This window comes from Muscardinus avellanarius (assembly GCF_963383645.1).
Source record: "Muscardinus avellanarius genome assembly, chromosome: 8".
In the NCBI taxonomy this organism is placed as follows: Eukaryota; Metazoa; Chordata; class Mammalia; order Rodentia; family Gliridae; genus Muscardinus; species Muscardinus avellanarius.
Window position 1 is genome coordinate 53807288 of NC_137794.1, and position 14083 is coordinate 53821370.

The window sequence follows — 14083 nt, forward strand, 5'->3', positions numbered from 1 at the left end:
CTCCAGAATGAGGATAAGGATGAATCTGGAAATTTCTGTCACTAAGGGAAGACACATGTGGGGTGGGGACAGGGAGAATCACTTCTGCCAACAAAATCAGCTGCCTTCAAGGACTAGTCACATAAAGGACTTGACTCCCTCTACCTTAGTTGTCCCCCACTAACAGATACTATTTCACACTTAGAAGGCCCTGAATTCAAATGATCTACCTCTGAATTGTCATAGCTAAGAAGCAAGCTCTGCCTGGTGCAGAACCACAGCAGCCCAGGCCTCCCACAGCCAGCCAGGTGGCCAAGGGACCGCACAGCCCTCCTCACCAGCCCGTGGCCATGCCTGGCTCCACACCGCTCTTTGAGGAGCTTCCCAAACAGTCTAGTGCACTGTGTGCAACCAACACAAAGTCATGGGTAAGAACACGGGCATGAGAAGAGGCCCAAGGACACAAGCAGCTGTGGGAGGGAGGAAACGATGATAAATACTGTGTGTACACAGAACTGGTCAGATCCAGTGTGGTCGGCCTGCGTGCCAAACTCTACTTGAGGCCCATGGATGCACAGTCGAACCTTCTGAGCAGATGTGTTCACAAGCAGCAAGGTTAAAACCCTGACCTGTTTATAAGTAGCTTCCTTGCTCAAAATCCTCTTTCTCTCACAGCACGTTCAGAAGTGCCAGAATCGCTACGGCCAGGTGGTGATGCCAAAGCACATGCAATACTCTACCCAAGGGAACTCGCTGCACTAAAAGCAATCAAAGACCAGAGATAAAGTAGAAAGATGCTCCTGAAAACCAGGGGACTTGGGGAAATGGTGGGACTGCAGCCTGCAGGTAGAAATGAAGAAATCGACTGAAATAGACTTTAAATGAGTAAATCAGCGATGCTTTACGAGTCATGCAAAACACAAGGGTATAAAAAATAGAATAGAAGGCGTGGTACGTTACCCAAAAGCCCTGCCAAGGACCGCATGTCCTTCTCCATCAGCATGTAAATCTCTTCCTCCGAGAAGCGGCCAATGCCGTGACCGTGCATCTCCCGCTTCACGATTCCTTTCGTGATGTGGCACACGACCCACCTCAGCAGGTTACTGAAGGGACCGCCACCACTAAGAGAGAGCAGCTTCCGGGTCTCATTGAGATTGTCCACCCACTGGCAATAAGCTAACGTCCTGGAAGTGTGTGGAAACAAGTTACTAGTGTGCATCTCACACGCATCGGCTCCACAGAGCCGCTTCTGAATGAGCCATTCAGAATTCGGTACACTCTGGAGGAACCAAATCATTGCAGCTTTTACAAAGAGCCATCTGGTCGGCCTTTATCACAACAGGCTCTAATCGATGCCTAGACTCACAGGCCTGTGAGAGAAATGGCCAAAAATCCAGAAAATGAAGCCACATGCTCCACTTCCACCAAACCCACCTCAGACCCTCGCCCACCTCTGAGTGCCACGCTTCTGCTTTTTCCTGTGAAATCTCACACAAAACAAGAACAATCCCACTTTAATTTTTTTTTTTTTTGGTAGTGGAGTTTGAATTCAGGGGTATTCTACCTCCAAACTATACCCCCAGCCCTTTTTGCTTTTTTTTTTTTTTTTTTGAAACAGGGTGTTACTAAGTTGCTAAGATTGGCCTTTAACCTACAATCCTCTCATCTTAGCCTTCCAAGTACTGAAATTACAGGCATGCACCACTATGCCTAGCTTCAGTGGATCTTTTGATATAAAATATCTCACATTTATTCTAATAAACTCTATATAAACATGAAAACCAAATGCATTTGTATTTGTTCTTCTTTGTGCAACTGTAGTAATTAAGGTGGCAACTTTCACATCTCATTAGAATAATTCAGCACTTCTACCTGTACTAGACTGAAATTCACAGTAATGGGATTAGATAAGCTTTGATGATTTTGGAAGTCAATGATCTGAGGACAGAGCTAAATTATCCTCCAGTGAGCATGACTGAGTAATAACAGCATCTAGGAAGCACCTGAAATGTAAAAATGAGAAAAGCAAATCTGTAAGCTGACAGGTGAATGCGAAGAGAAAATGAATTGTCTGCAGGCTGATTGCACAGGCTTTATCATCAGCATAACTGAAGGCTGAACAGAAGCTCCCCACGCAGAGCAGAGAGAGTAGACACGTGCATGCGTCAAGAACACTGGCTGCTGGGCGACCAGCCAGAGCTGCAGGAAGCGTGCTCAGATACAGGATGTTTATGAGGATTCTCCTAAGAGAGAAGGCTGAGGCGAAGGGAGCTGACCTTCATTCCAAAAGCAAAGGTTGACCACTGGAAGGTCTTAAATGAACAAGGAACATAATCAGATGGTGGTGCTGGTAGGAAGACCTCAGCATGACTAGGCATGACATGCTGATTTGATGCTCTGAGAAGGCAATAGGAGAGGGGACACTCAACAGAGAAAACATAGGAGAAACACTCAGAAGACAAAATCAATGGAGCAATGGGTATGAGTTTTCATATAAGGAGAAATTAGGTATTTTTTCCTGGGATAATGGGTTGAGTGGAAAGTGGATTACACAGGTTGGACAGATTTGAACCATGGATGATAAGTAAACCAAGTGCACTTGAAAAGCCCAGGGAATCCCTGAGTGAAGGCATTTAGCAGGCTAAGAACTCAGAAGGCAGGTTTAGTCTCTAGACGGTGGACAGGGACATGTCGATGGCAGCTTTAAAGCTGTGAGAGGCGATGAAGTCCCTACAAAAGTTTCCAGAGTGAGGAACAATGTTAGAGAAGCCATGGTTTAAGGGCAAGTGAGTTGAGCAGGCCAGACTGGAAGTGGCAGCTTGGAGAGAAGTAGGGATGTCTCCTTCTCAGAGATGGAGGGACAGCGGGTGCTGCAAGGAATGAGGGCTGCAGAGAGGCTCTGTGTTCCTGCCTGAAGACTCTGATTTCCTCTGAGGAGCAGGAGGTGTGCATGAGGGCACATACAGAAGATGAGGAAAAGACAATGGGTAAAGAGTAGCAGGTAGGGGCAGGAGAGGCCGCTGATCCAGGCCACATGCTCAGGAGAGAGGAGACTCCATCGATGCAAAGATAGAAAATGGCTCATTCAGAATTTGGCAGCAAGAAGTAAGTTCAGAAACTGTCTGGTCCTCCTTTCTCCTCCTTCTTGCCCTGCTCTTGGTTTCTCTTCCTTTCTTTTACTGCCTGTGCCTAATATTACAGACCAGTGTCAAGACTAATGAGGGCCAAGCAAGATCTTCAGGGACCAGACCTAGTAAAGAAAGTGTGTATCAACTTCAAACACACACACACACACACACACACACACACACACACACACACACGAACACATCCTAAATCACCTACCACAGGTAGAAGACAATACTTTATACATGATTCTGTATCATTAAAACCAAGAATACACCTCCTCCCACAACCAAGATTCCTGAAAACTTCGTCCACATGGTGACAGCTTCTACCCCAACACTCCACAGAAGCCGTTTTCATCCATGTCAACAATCATCTCCAGCTGCAACAGTCCAACAACCGTCTTTCTATATTTAGCTTCCAAGAACTCTCTATGGCATCTGGCACAGCTGGCTTCTTTCCTGGAACTCTCCTTCCACCTGCATCTCCTGCTTTCCTCACACCCCTAACAAATTCCCAAGGTTTTCATCTTTTCTCTTCTATACTCCTATCTATTTACGCCACACCTACGAGGTCACTGAATTCACACTCAGGATTTCAAAATGACTCCCAAATCCATATCCAGCCCAGACCTCTACTTTGAGATCCATGGATTCCAGGTGGATGAGCCTTGGGAAATGCAAACCAACATTTCCAAACTTTGTCTCATTATCTTTGCTCCCTTCAAACCTGCTTCTCGTCATCCAAGCCAAAACCCCAGGAATGATTCTTCATGAAACCTAGGAGACACTTCACTGCTCCTGTGGTCTAGCCACTCACAGTCCGGCCCTTCCCGGGCCCATCTCCTACACTTACTCCCATGCATCCTGTGCACCAACCATACAGAATTACAAGCACCTCCTTGCCAGAGGCTGAATGTTTATGGTTCCCCAAATTCTTATATTGAAATCTAATCCCCCATGTGATGGTATTAGAAGTGGGGCTATTGGGATGTGACAATGTCATGAGGGTGCAGTCCTCAGGATGAAACTGTCTCCCTTATAAAAGACCCCAGAGAGCTCCCTCACCCCTTCTGTGGTGTGAGGTTACAGCAAGAAGGTTGTCTGTGAACCTGGAAGCAGATGCTCACTAGATACCAGTCTGCCAGCACCCTGACCTTGCATGCCTCACCTCCTCAGCTGTAAAAAATAAATTCTTCATTATAAGCCGACTAGGCCATGGTATTCTGTTATGGCAGCCCAAACGGGCCAAGACACCCCCCCCAAACCCCCTCCTCCCCTCTAAAATTTTAGAGATGCTGCCCCTCTGCCTAGATATCCTAACCTTTCCCTCCACCTGCTGTTCTAGCTGTCGCTAGACTCTGCTGTGACATCACTCCCTTTGGGAAACCTCTCCTCCTCTCTCCCACAAGGGCTTGCTACCTTCCCTCGGTTCTTCAAACTGTCCCCTAACCCTGACCATCACAAAGGCTTGATGTCTCCCTCCAACCTGGGAGGCACCTGAGGACAGGGACAGGGTGCCTGCCTACTGAGAGTTTGCTAAAGAATGAATAATTGATTGAATGAAGAACGGCTTGGCTTTGAGCCAACTGCTGCTAAGTAGTGTTTCTAAGGGATGACACATACTTAAGTAGAAAAATGGAAAGAGCGATGCTCTGGGAAGGAGGGGCTGCCGCTCTTCTCTTCTGGGGCCTACAGCTCCTCCCTCTTCACCGGAAGAAAGCCCACTGCACAGGGGATCTTGAATTAGTAAATGGAGAAAGAAGGAAGCACCAATTTGGGAAGTACACTAGGCTAAGCAATAAAGTCATTTATCACTTGAGAGCTTATTTCAGGAGGGTATGGTACTCATTTTCCTTATCATGACTAATGCATTTATCTCCCATACAAAAATGGGGTCAAAGAGTTTTTATAGATTATCTTCAGAGCTGGCATGGTAGTGCACGTTTGTAACCCTAGTACTCAGGAGGCTGAGACAGGAGGCGCACAGGTTCACACTCAGCTACGTAATGAGGCCCTCCGCAACTTAGTGAGACCCTGTTTCAGAATAAAGAATAAAATATAGAGCTGGGAGTGTATCTTGGAGGTAGAATGCCCCTAAGTTCAATCCCCAATACCACAAAAGAAAATTACCTTAGAATAATAAAATCTATTTGAATAGTTATAAAGGAGATGAAAATAACAGACAAAGAAAGCTGATCTCTGGTTAGACATGCTGGCACACACCTGTAATTCCAATATTTGGGAAGCTGAGAGACAGGAGGATTAAAGGTTCAAAGCTAGCTTCAGAAACATATCAAGACCCTCAACAAGTTAGTGACACTCTGTTTCAAATAAAAAATAAATAAAATGGGGGGATAGGGGTATATCTTTGAGGTAGAATGTCCCTGGATTCAATCTCCAGTACCTCCCAAATAAAGTAAAGAAAGCTGATCTTTGACCTATGTGGGTGTGGGCATACTTGGAATTGAATCCAGGCATGTTCTACCTCTAAGCTACACCTCCAGCCCTACTTTAATTTTATTTTGAAACAGGGTCTCAAGAAGTTGCTAAATTTGGCAACGAACCTGTGATCCTCCTGTCTCAATCTCCCAGCTACTGGGGTTATAAGCATGTGCCCAGATTGATTCCTGAGGTTTTATATTTTTTGTGTGTGTGGGTGTGGGGATGGAACCCAGGGTTATTCGAACTCTGAGCTATACCCCCTGCCCTATTTTTTATTCTTTATTTTGAAACAGGGTCTCACTAAGTTGTGGAGGGCCTCACTAAGTAGCTAAGCCTGTCTGCGAACTGCAATCCTCCGGTCTCAGCCTCCCGAATGCTGGGATTACAAGCGTGCGCCACCACACCTGGCTGATTCCTGAGGTTTTAAAAGAGCTATCTCCTAGTCAAGCATGGTGGCGCACACTTGTAATTCCAGTACTTGGGAGGCTGAGACAGGAGGATCAGGGTTTATGACCGGCTTCAGCTACTAAGTGAGGCCCTCCAGAGCTTAGTGAAACCCTGTTTCAAAATAAAGAATAAAATTGGGCTGGGGATGTAGCTCAGAGGTAATATGCCCCTGGATTCAATCTTCAGTACTGAAGAAAAAAAAAAAACTATCCCTCACTATAACCTAACATGATGCCAGGCCTATGGTGGAAATAAATATTAATATGTGGAAAACTGCAAACCATGGCAAACTACTGAGTCTCAGAACATGGCCTTTGAGTCATGATGAGGCCTTTCTCTGGGTGGAACTACATCTTTGTTATCTTTTGCTTGTACCCTGAATATTTGCTAGATGGTGGAGGAGCTTGTGATTCTGTGATTTTTGCCAAGTTTCTCCAGCCTTAAATTAGGCCTTTCAAGCCGGGCGTGGTGGCGCACACTTGTAATCCCAGCATTCGGGAGGCTGAGACAGGAGGATCATGGTTTGTGGACAGCCTCAGCTACTTAGTGAGGCCCTCTGCAGCTCAGTGAGACATGGTTTCAAAATAACGAATAAAAAATAGGGCAGGGGCTGTAGCTCAGAGGTCGAATGCCCCTGGGTTCCATCCCCAGACCCGCCAAAAAAAAAAAAAAAAAAATTAGGCCTTTCAAACAAGAGCCTCACTACAGCTAAAACTGATTTGGGGAGAAGAATGAGAAGGGGAACACTGATGTAGGTGGAATTGTAGTCAGGGAGCCTGTCCTGGCTTTCACAACATATTTTCTTGGGTGAGTCATTTTATGAGATCACCCCATTTCCCCCAGTCACTGAAACTATAACAAAAGCTAAGCTCCAGGTTTCCAAGTTGTATGTGTGGCTCAGTGGTAGAGGACTTGCCTAGTATGTACAAGGCTCTTGGTTGGATCCTAGCCTTGTACATTAAAAAAATATTTAAAAAATATATAAATTGCAAAGCTCAAAATATCACAATTATGGCCAACCTAGATGCCAATTTGAATTCACCGCTCTAATGTCTATATTCTTAATGGTGAACATGTTATGAGGAGGTATTTGGCCAGTCATGCCCTGCAGGCTTCTTTGAGGGGTTAGAAGACTCAAGGCATCACTGTGTCCATGAGGGAGCAGTACGTCACACTAAAGAGGCCAATTTCATTTCAGGAATGTTTCCCCATCTCTCAGACATCCCTTTGTATCATCTTCCCTGCATTGGAAAGTTGAATTCAGTAGAACAAAGGCAAAAAGAAATACAGTGTTCAGTCAGGTGTGGTGGCGCACGCTTATAATCCCCGTGGTTGGGAGGCTGAGACAGAAGGATCACACAGATTCGAAGCCAGCCTTAGCTGGCTTAAGAGACCCTGTTTCCAAATAAATATAAAATAGGTCTGGGAGGATAGCCCAGAGGTAGAAGGCCCCTGGGTTCCATCCCCACTACTACCAAAAATAAAAATAAAAATAAAAATACAGTGTTCAGTAGAACAAAGGCAATAAAAAAAACTATCTTCTTCATCATCTGTAATAGCTTTTATAATGCAAGTGGGACATAAGTGTATAGATTTCAAATGCAAGAAAGATTGCTTTATAGCTGAGTGTGCTTATTTCAACAGACTAATGCGGAGTTTCATAAGTATGTGATGTTATATAACAATGGGAGCCTTCCTCTGCTTTGCTGTTTAGAAAGTTATATCTGATGTGGAGTATTAAATTTAAAAAAAAAAACACTGAAACCCCCAGATCATTAAATAATCAAGTAATCAAGTTAAATGCAGTAGGTTTATTGCATTTCCTCTCCACCTCTGTGATTGCAGATATAAACCAGGAGCTCGATACTGTTAGAATTTAACAGTATCTCAAAGAAAATCCATATGCAAAATACTTTCCAACATTGAAGTCAGCTCCCTGTGCTGGGCCCCGGCTTCCACAGACATGCATTTCATGGATGGTTGCTGGGACCAGAAGAGGGTAAGGAGGAGAGGAGCCTCAGGACTGGGTGTCAGAGATTCCCTGTGAGGCATTTTGGGGAGTTGGGGGGCTGGTCTTTTCTCCATCTGGATTTAGATCTCTCAGGAAAGTCTCTTCAGGATCTCTCCAAAGCAAAATGTTGGCTGAAGGCTTGGGAACCTTAAGAAATGGGAAAATAGTCTTCCTTCTGCTACTAGAGACAAAGACTGTTGGAAGAACTGGGAATGCTATTTTGAAAGTTTCACTATATCTCAAACAAGACCTTCCCTCTCACCTGCACTATTTCTTCCTCAACTTTTTATTTATTTATTTGTGGTACTGGGCACTTAACCTAGGTGTGCTCTGTCTCTGAGCTATAAACACAACCCTATTTTATTTACTAATTTAAAACACAGTTTCACTCAATTTCTCAGGCTGGCCACAAACCTGCAGTCCTGTCTCAGCCTCCCAAGTAGTGGTATGACAGGCATGTTCCACTGTGCCTATTTATTCCTCAAATTAACCCTCCAATAGACACAAGTAAGAAATAAAAGATAACCTCCAAAAAAGCATTTTTCTAATTAAAAAGTAAATTTATAAAATAAATTACCCATAGAAGAGTCTCCATGTAACCCAAGCAAATCTCCAAACACTTGGAAGTTTATGATCCATAAAATTGAGATCCTTCCCTACCGGGGTACCAACTCTCCCAACCCCCCACCCATATCCACAGCCTGCCCTCCACCTCCTCTTAGCTGGGGCTGGTGAAGACTTGGTGCAGGGGTGAGGGGAGGGTTGACGAACTTCTACCAGAGAGCAAAATGCTATAAAAGCCCACATACCCACAGCAAAAGGCACTGACGTGTGGGAGTTGGGAATTTTGCTGAACCAAAAACATTCTGACCAGAATGCATATTTTCTGAGCCACTTCAGAAATCTAAGAGTTATAGCCAAAGTATTAATTAAAACTTAAGATCTTGAGCTTTTCCGGGCAGCTGACAGAGTGATCGCACTCTGTGCCAATGGGCCCATCTATCAAACGAGGTGTGGGTAGCACTTTAAAGGCCCTGTCAGAATAAGGAGCTGGGTGTGGTGGCGCATGCTTGCAATCCCTGCAGTTGGGAGGCTGAGACAGGAGTATCACAAAGGTTCAAAGCCAGCCTCAGCTAATGAGTGAGGCTCTCAGCAACTTAGTGAGACCCTGTTTCTAAATGCAACATATAATAGGTCTGGGAAAGCCCCTAGATTCCACCCCCAGTACCACACACACACACACACACACACAAAGAATAAGGCATGTGGGTCAGGGTGGCCCTGCGTGGTCTTTCAATCCCCCAGCAGTGCACAGCTGGGCTTAGCTCTGTCCCACAAGCCTCTTGTCCCAGAAGCAATGCCTGTCATCCTCAGTCACCTGTGTAGGTCCTTGCTGAGCCTCCTGGACCATGAGAGAAAGCAGTTCTCTACCAGCATTGCATGGAAAAGACCTGGTTCTCTCCACAGTGCTGAGTCTGAGGTCACTACCCCTGTCTCCATCCTCTCTCAGTCCCTCCTTGCTCACCCCTCCGTCCTCTCTGCAGTTAGGGGAAGAGAACAGGGAGGGGGAGCTGAGGCCAGTTCCAGGACAAACTGAGCAGGAACCAAATGTCAGAAGAGAAGAAGAAAAACAGAGGGCCACATAAAACCTAAGAAACAGGAGTGGCAAGATCTCCATTTAGAAAGAGAGCAGGATAAGCCAGGGCTGGTGGCGCATGCCTATAATCCCAGTGCTTGGGAGACTGAGACAGAAGGAACACAGTTTTAAGGCCAGCTTCAGCAACTTAGAGAAAGACTGTTTCAAAATAAAAAAAAATGGAAAGGTCTGGGGGTGTAGTTCAGAGGTAGAATGTACCTGGGTTCATCCCAGTACCAAGAACAATGAAAGAAAGAATAAAAGAATGAAAGTGAAAAAATGTATAAAATGTGGAGACAATAAGAAATAATGTACAATCAGTCCCACATGGAAGGAGGGAGTAAAAGCTGCTGCTGCTGCTGACAAATTAATGCCAATGAAGTGGGCTTAACAATTCCCAACTAAATCTTTGGGAGAAGATAAAGTTTACAGAAATCACAGAGATGCCAGTACTTGTCTATAGGAATGTAGAAAAGGGGGCGGGATCACCAGAAAAAGGATGAAAGAAAAAGCCCACAGGCCAAGGGAGTCTGCAAAGCCAGAAGAGATCTCCTGTAAGTAACCTGGTGTCTCAGTCAGCTCAGCTCAAGGCCACAGTGAACAGACTCATCAACACACCTGCGTGAGCTTCCAACTTGGGATGAAGAGGCCACAGGAGCTGTACATCGTGCTTCTGAACACAGAGCAGGGTATTCACTAAGGAGAACTTACAGTAGCTCACAAGGCTGCGCTCCTAGTTCACTGAGGAATTCTCTCTCCTTTTTTATTTTTCTCCTATGCGTGTGTGTTGTACTGGTGTGCTGGGGATTTAACTCAGGGGCATTCTACGTCCAAGCTACACCCTCAGCTCTATTTTATTTTGAAACAGGGGCTCACTAAGTTGCTGAGGGCCTCCCTAAGTTGCTGAGGCTGGCCTTGAAGCAATAATCCCCCTTTCCCAGACTCCCAAGTAATGGAATTACAGGCAGGCACCACCATACCCAGCTACTAGCTGGTTCTCTACAGAAAACCTTTGTCCACCCCTGGTCTAGATATTATTGTGTTTATAACTATCCTAACTTTGACCTTAAGTCTGTCAGACATCTCATTCCAAACTGTGAAGGGGGTTGAAACATCTGGTAGCACTGGGGATTGAACCCATGGCCTTATGCTTGCTGGGCAATCCACCACTGAGCTACATCCCAGCCTCGGGTTGAAACGCCTGAAGGAAGGACAGGGACGGGACTCCCAGGGCACTCACCAGTAGAAGTGCTCCTCCACCATCTTGGTCACCGCTCGAGACACAGCTCTTTCATGGGGGCCCAGGTTTTTGTTTAAATTCACTCCAAGTTTCTCTTCCAGAAAGTCAATTATGAATTCTGTGCCAGAAACTTTTTCATGATTATATTCAATCCAAGGCATTTTCCCTTGAGCAGAGAGTTTTCCACCAAAATAGTTCTAAACAGAGTGCATTTTTAAAAACAGAAAAGCAATGTTGTTATTTAAATTTCACTGTATGAGTCACAGAAACAAACATTCCAACCCTATTTGTGATAGTGATTGTACTTTTCAAGTGACCAAACTCAGCAGAGAAACTCTGTAAGACAATAAATGGTTACTCTAGGGTAGAAAAAAGCTTTTTACCTTAGATTAATATATCAATTTACTCTTATGGATACTATCATGGTCCTTGGACTTTGGCTTATTGGGGGTAGTAAAAAGACCCTGGGGCAGGGGCAAGGAACAGGAGGGTTAAATGCTTGAAGTAATCCTGATAATGGTCAACGTAGCCATAATATATAAAGTATCCAAAAATGCAGACAGCAAAAATAAACCATAGTGGATGTATACTGAAATCCAGAGTCCTACACTTGGATAATGCTCAATGCCGGCACACTGCAAACAAAGGACACCCCCCAAGTATAACACTGAAGTATAAAAGTGTGTCCAACAGACTCAGCTACAGGACTCCTAAGACCCCTCAGCCCTGACTGTGGGTCAGGATCCTAGGGACAGTGCCCAGAAGTCTCTGGTTTTAACAGGCTCCCCTTTGATTTGTGCACATGCTAGAAGCTTAAAGTATATCAGAAGACTGGGATCCCAGAATGGGGTGGAAGCTTAAAATCACAGAGCAATGTGTGCTGTCTGCTGTATTAAAAGTCAAGACCATAGCCACAGTGATGGAGAGGATTCTGTGGTAATAATCACAGGCCTTCAACCAGTTTTCTCAGTAAATCTAGATCATTTAGACATAAAAGTGAACTCTTAAAACTGAATCAATTTTTTGAACTCTAGACAGCCAAAATTAGTTGGATTATTATACACTCTCTCTCATACTTCATACAGCTAGTCCAGACACTGTTGGATAAAGGCAAATATTGGCTCCTAGAGAAGAACTGGTACTCTCATACAGTGCTGGTGGGAATGTTAAATGGTACAATGGTTACATGGAAATCATCTAACAGTTTCTTATAAAACTAAAATATACCTGCCATATCATCAAACCCCTTCACTCCTAAGCATTTACCCAAGAGACAAGAAAGCATTTGCCATGCAAAGACTTATACACAAAAGTTCATAGATTTGTTTGCGAATACCAGAAACAGGAAAAAACTCAAATGCTCATCAAGAGGTAAATGAATAAACAACGCTAACATATTCTTACAATGGAATACTACTCAGTGAAATAAAAGGATTCTATTTCTAGAAAGCGCTATAAAATGTAAGATATAGTGGCAGAAAGCCACCCGTGGTTGCTAGGGACAACGTGGGACAAGAAGGAACAAAATGGGACAAGAAGGAACAAAAAAAAGGTATTTTAAAGAAGCACGAGCCAGGCGTGGTGGTGCAGGCTTGTAATCCCAGCATTTGGGAGGCTGATACCGGAGGATCACGGTTCGCGGACAACCTCAGCTACTTAGTGAGGCCCTCTGCAACTCAGTGAGACCCGGTTTCAAAATAAAGAAGAAAAAAAACAGGGCTGGGGGTGTAGCTCAGAGGTCGAATGCCCCTGGGTTCCATCCCCAGACCCGCAAAAAAGTAAAATAAAATAGAATAAAATGAATGAATAAATAAAATAAAGAAGCACAAAGAAATGTTGGCAGATGATGGATATATTCACTATTATGATTGTGGCAACAGCCTCACGAGTATTTACCTATGTCAAAATTTATCAAATTGTATTTGAAATATGTGCCATTTGTGGCATGTTAATTCTATCTAAATAAAGTTGTTTGAAAACAAAATAAGCACCGGTCGTGGTGGCGCAAGCTTGTAATCCCCGAGCTTGGGAGGCGGAGACAGGAGGATCACACAGGTTCAAAACCAGCTGCGCTGGCTTAAGAGACCCTGTTTCCAAATAAAAAGGTATAAAAAATAGGTCTGGGAGTGTAACCCAGAGGTAGAAGGGTTTCCAGGAACCCCAGTAAAACCAAAAAAAAAAAAAAAAAAAGATAGTGGGGCATGGTGATACATGCCTATAATTGAGTCCTTGGGAGGCTGAGATGGAGGATTGCAGGTTTGAGGACAACCTCAGCAACCTAGTGAGACTCTATTTGAAAACAAAAAATAAAAAGGGCTGGAGGTATGGCTCAGAGGCTGAATGCCCCTGAGGCCAATCCTCAGTACCCTTCTCCTTCAAACATACACACATGATAGCATTAAATAATTTGGGAATGGGAGTGGGTTGAGGAGCTTTAGGGAATTGATCCCAGGACCTCACCATGCTAAGCAAGGGCTTTATCACTAAGCTGTATCCCCAGCGATTTTTATCTTATTTTGAGACAAGGTCTCACTATATTGCCCAGGCTGTCCTTGAACTTGTGATCCTTTTACCTCAGTCTCCTGAGTAGCTGCAATTACAGGTGTACACCACCACACCAGGCAGCAAACTTTTTCTATAACAACCAGGTAGTAAATATTTCTGGCAGGCCACATGGTCTCTATTAGAACAACTCTACTTTGAGTGATGCAGAGGAACAGCCGCTGGCTGGATCAAAGAAAAAGTTACTGAGGACACCGGGATGTGAATTTCATGTGATATAAAATACTCTTCTTTTGTAGGGCATGGTGGCGCACATTTGTAATACTAGCATTTGGGAGGCTGAGACAGGAGGATCGCAGTTTGCAGACAGTCTCAGCTACTTAGTGAGGCCCTTGGCAACTCAGTGAGACCCTGTTTCAAAATAAAAAATAAAAAACAGGGCTGGGGGTGTTGCTCAGAGGTAGAATGCCCCTGGGTTCTATCCCCAGTACTGCAAATAAAAATAATAATAATAATAATTAATAATAATAATAATACCACTGAGCTACACTCCAGCCCTTTGTTATTAATTATGAAACAGAGTCTCACTAAGTTGCTGAGGGTCTCACTAGATTGCTGAAGCTGGCTGTGAACCTGCAATTCTCTTGTCTCAGTCTCCGAAATACAGAGACTACAGCCATGGGCCACCACATCTGGCA

At 44.4% G+C, this 14083-nt stretch overlaps 1 protein-coding gene across 1 annotated transcript in view; it reads right to left on the reverse strand.

Moving 5' to 3' along the window:
* Window positions 1-14083, reverse strand: part of FAXC (failed axon connections homolog, metaxin like GST domain containing) — a gene marked incomplete at both ends in the record, with an annotated part of 67410 nt that overhangs the window by 36427 nt on the left and 16900 nt on the right. Inside the window, 2 exons of the mRNA XM_080699706.1 lie at window positions 940-1163; window positions 10884-11080. Of these exons, the coding sequence (XP_080555832.1) occupies window positions 940-1163; window positions 10884-11080 (421 nt within the window). The remainder of the gene's footprint in view (window positions 1-939; window positions 1164-10883; window positions 11081-14083) is intronic.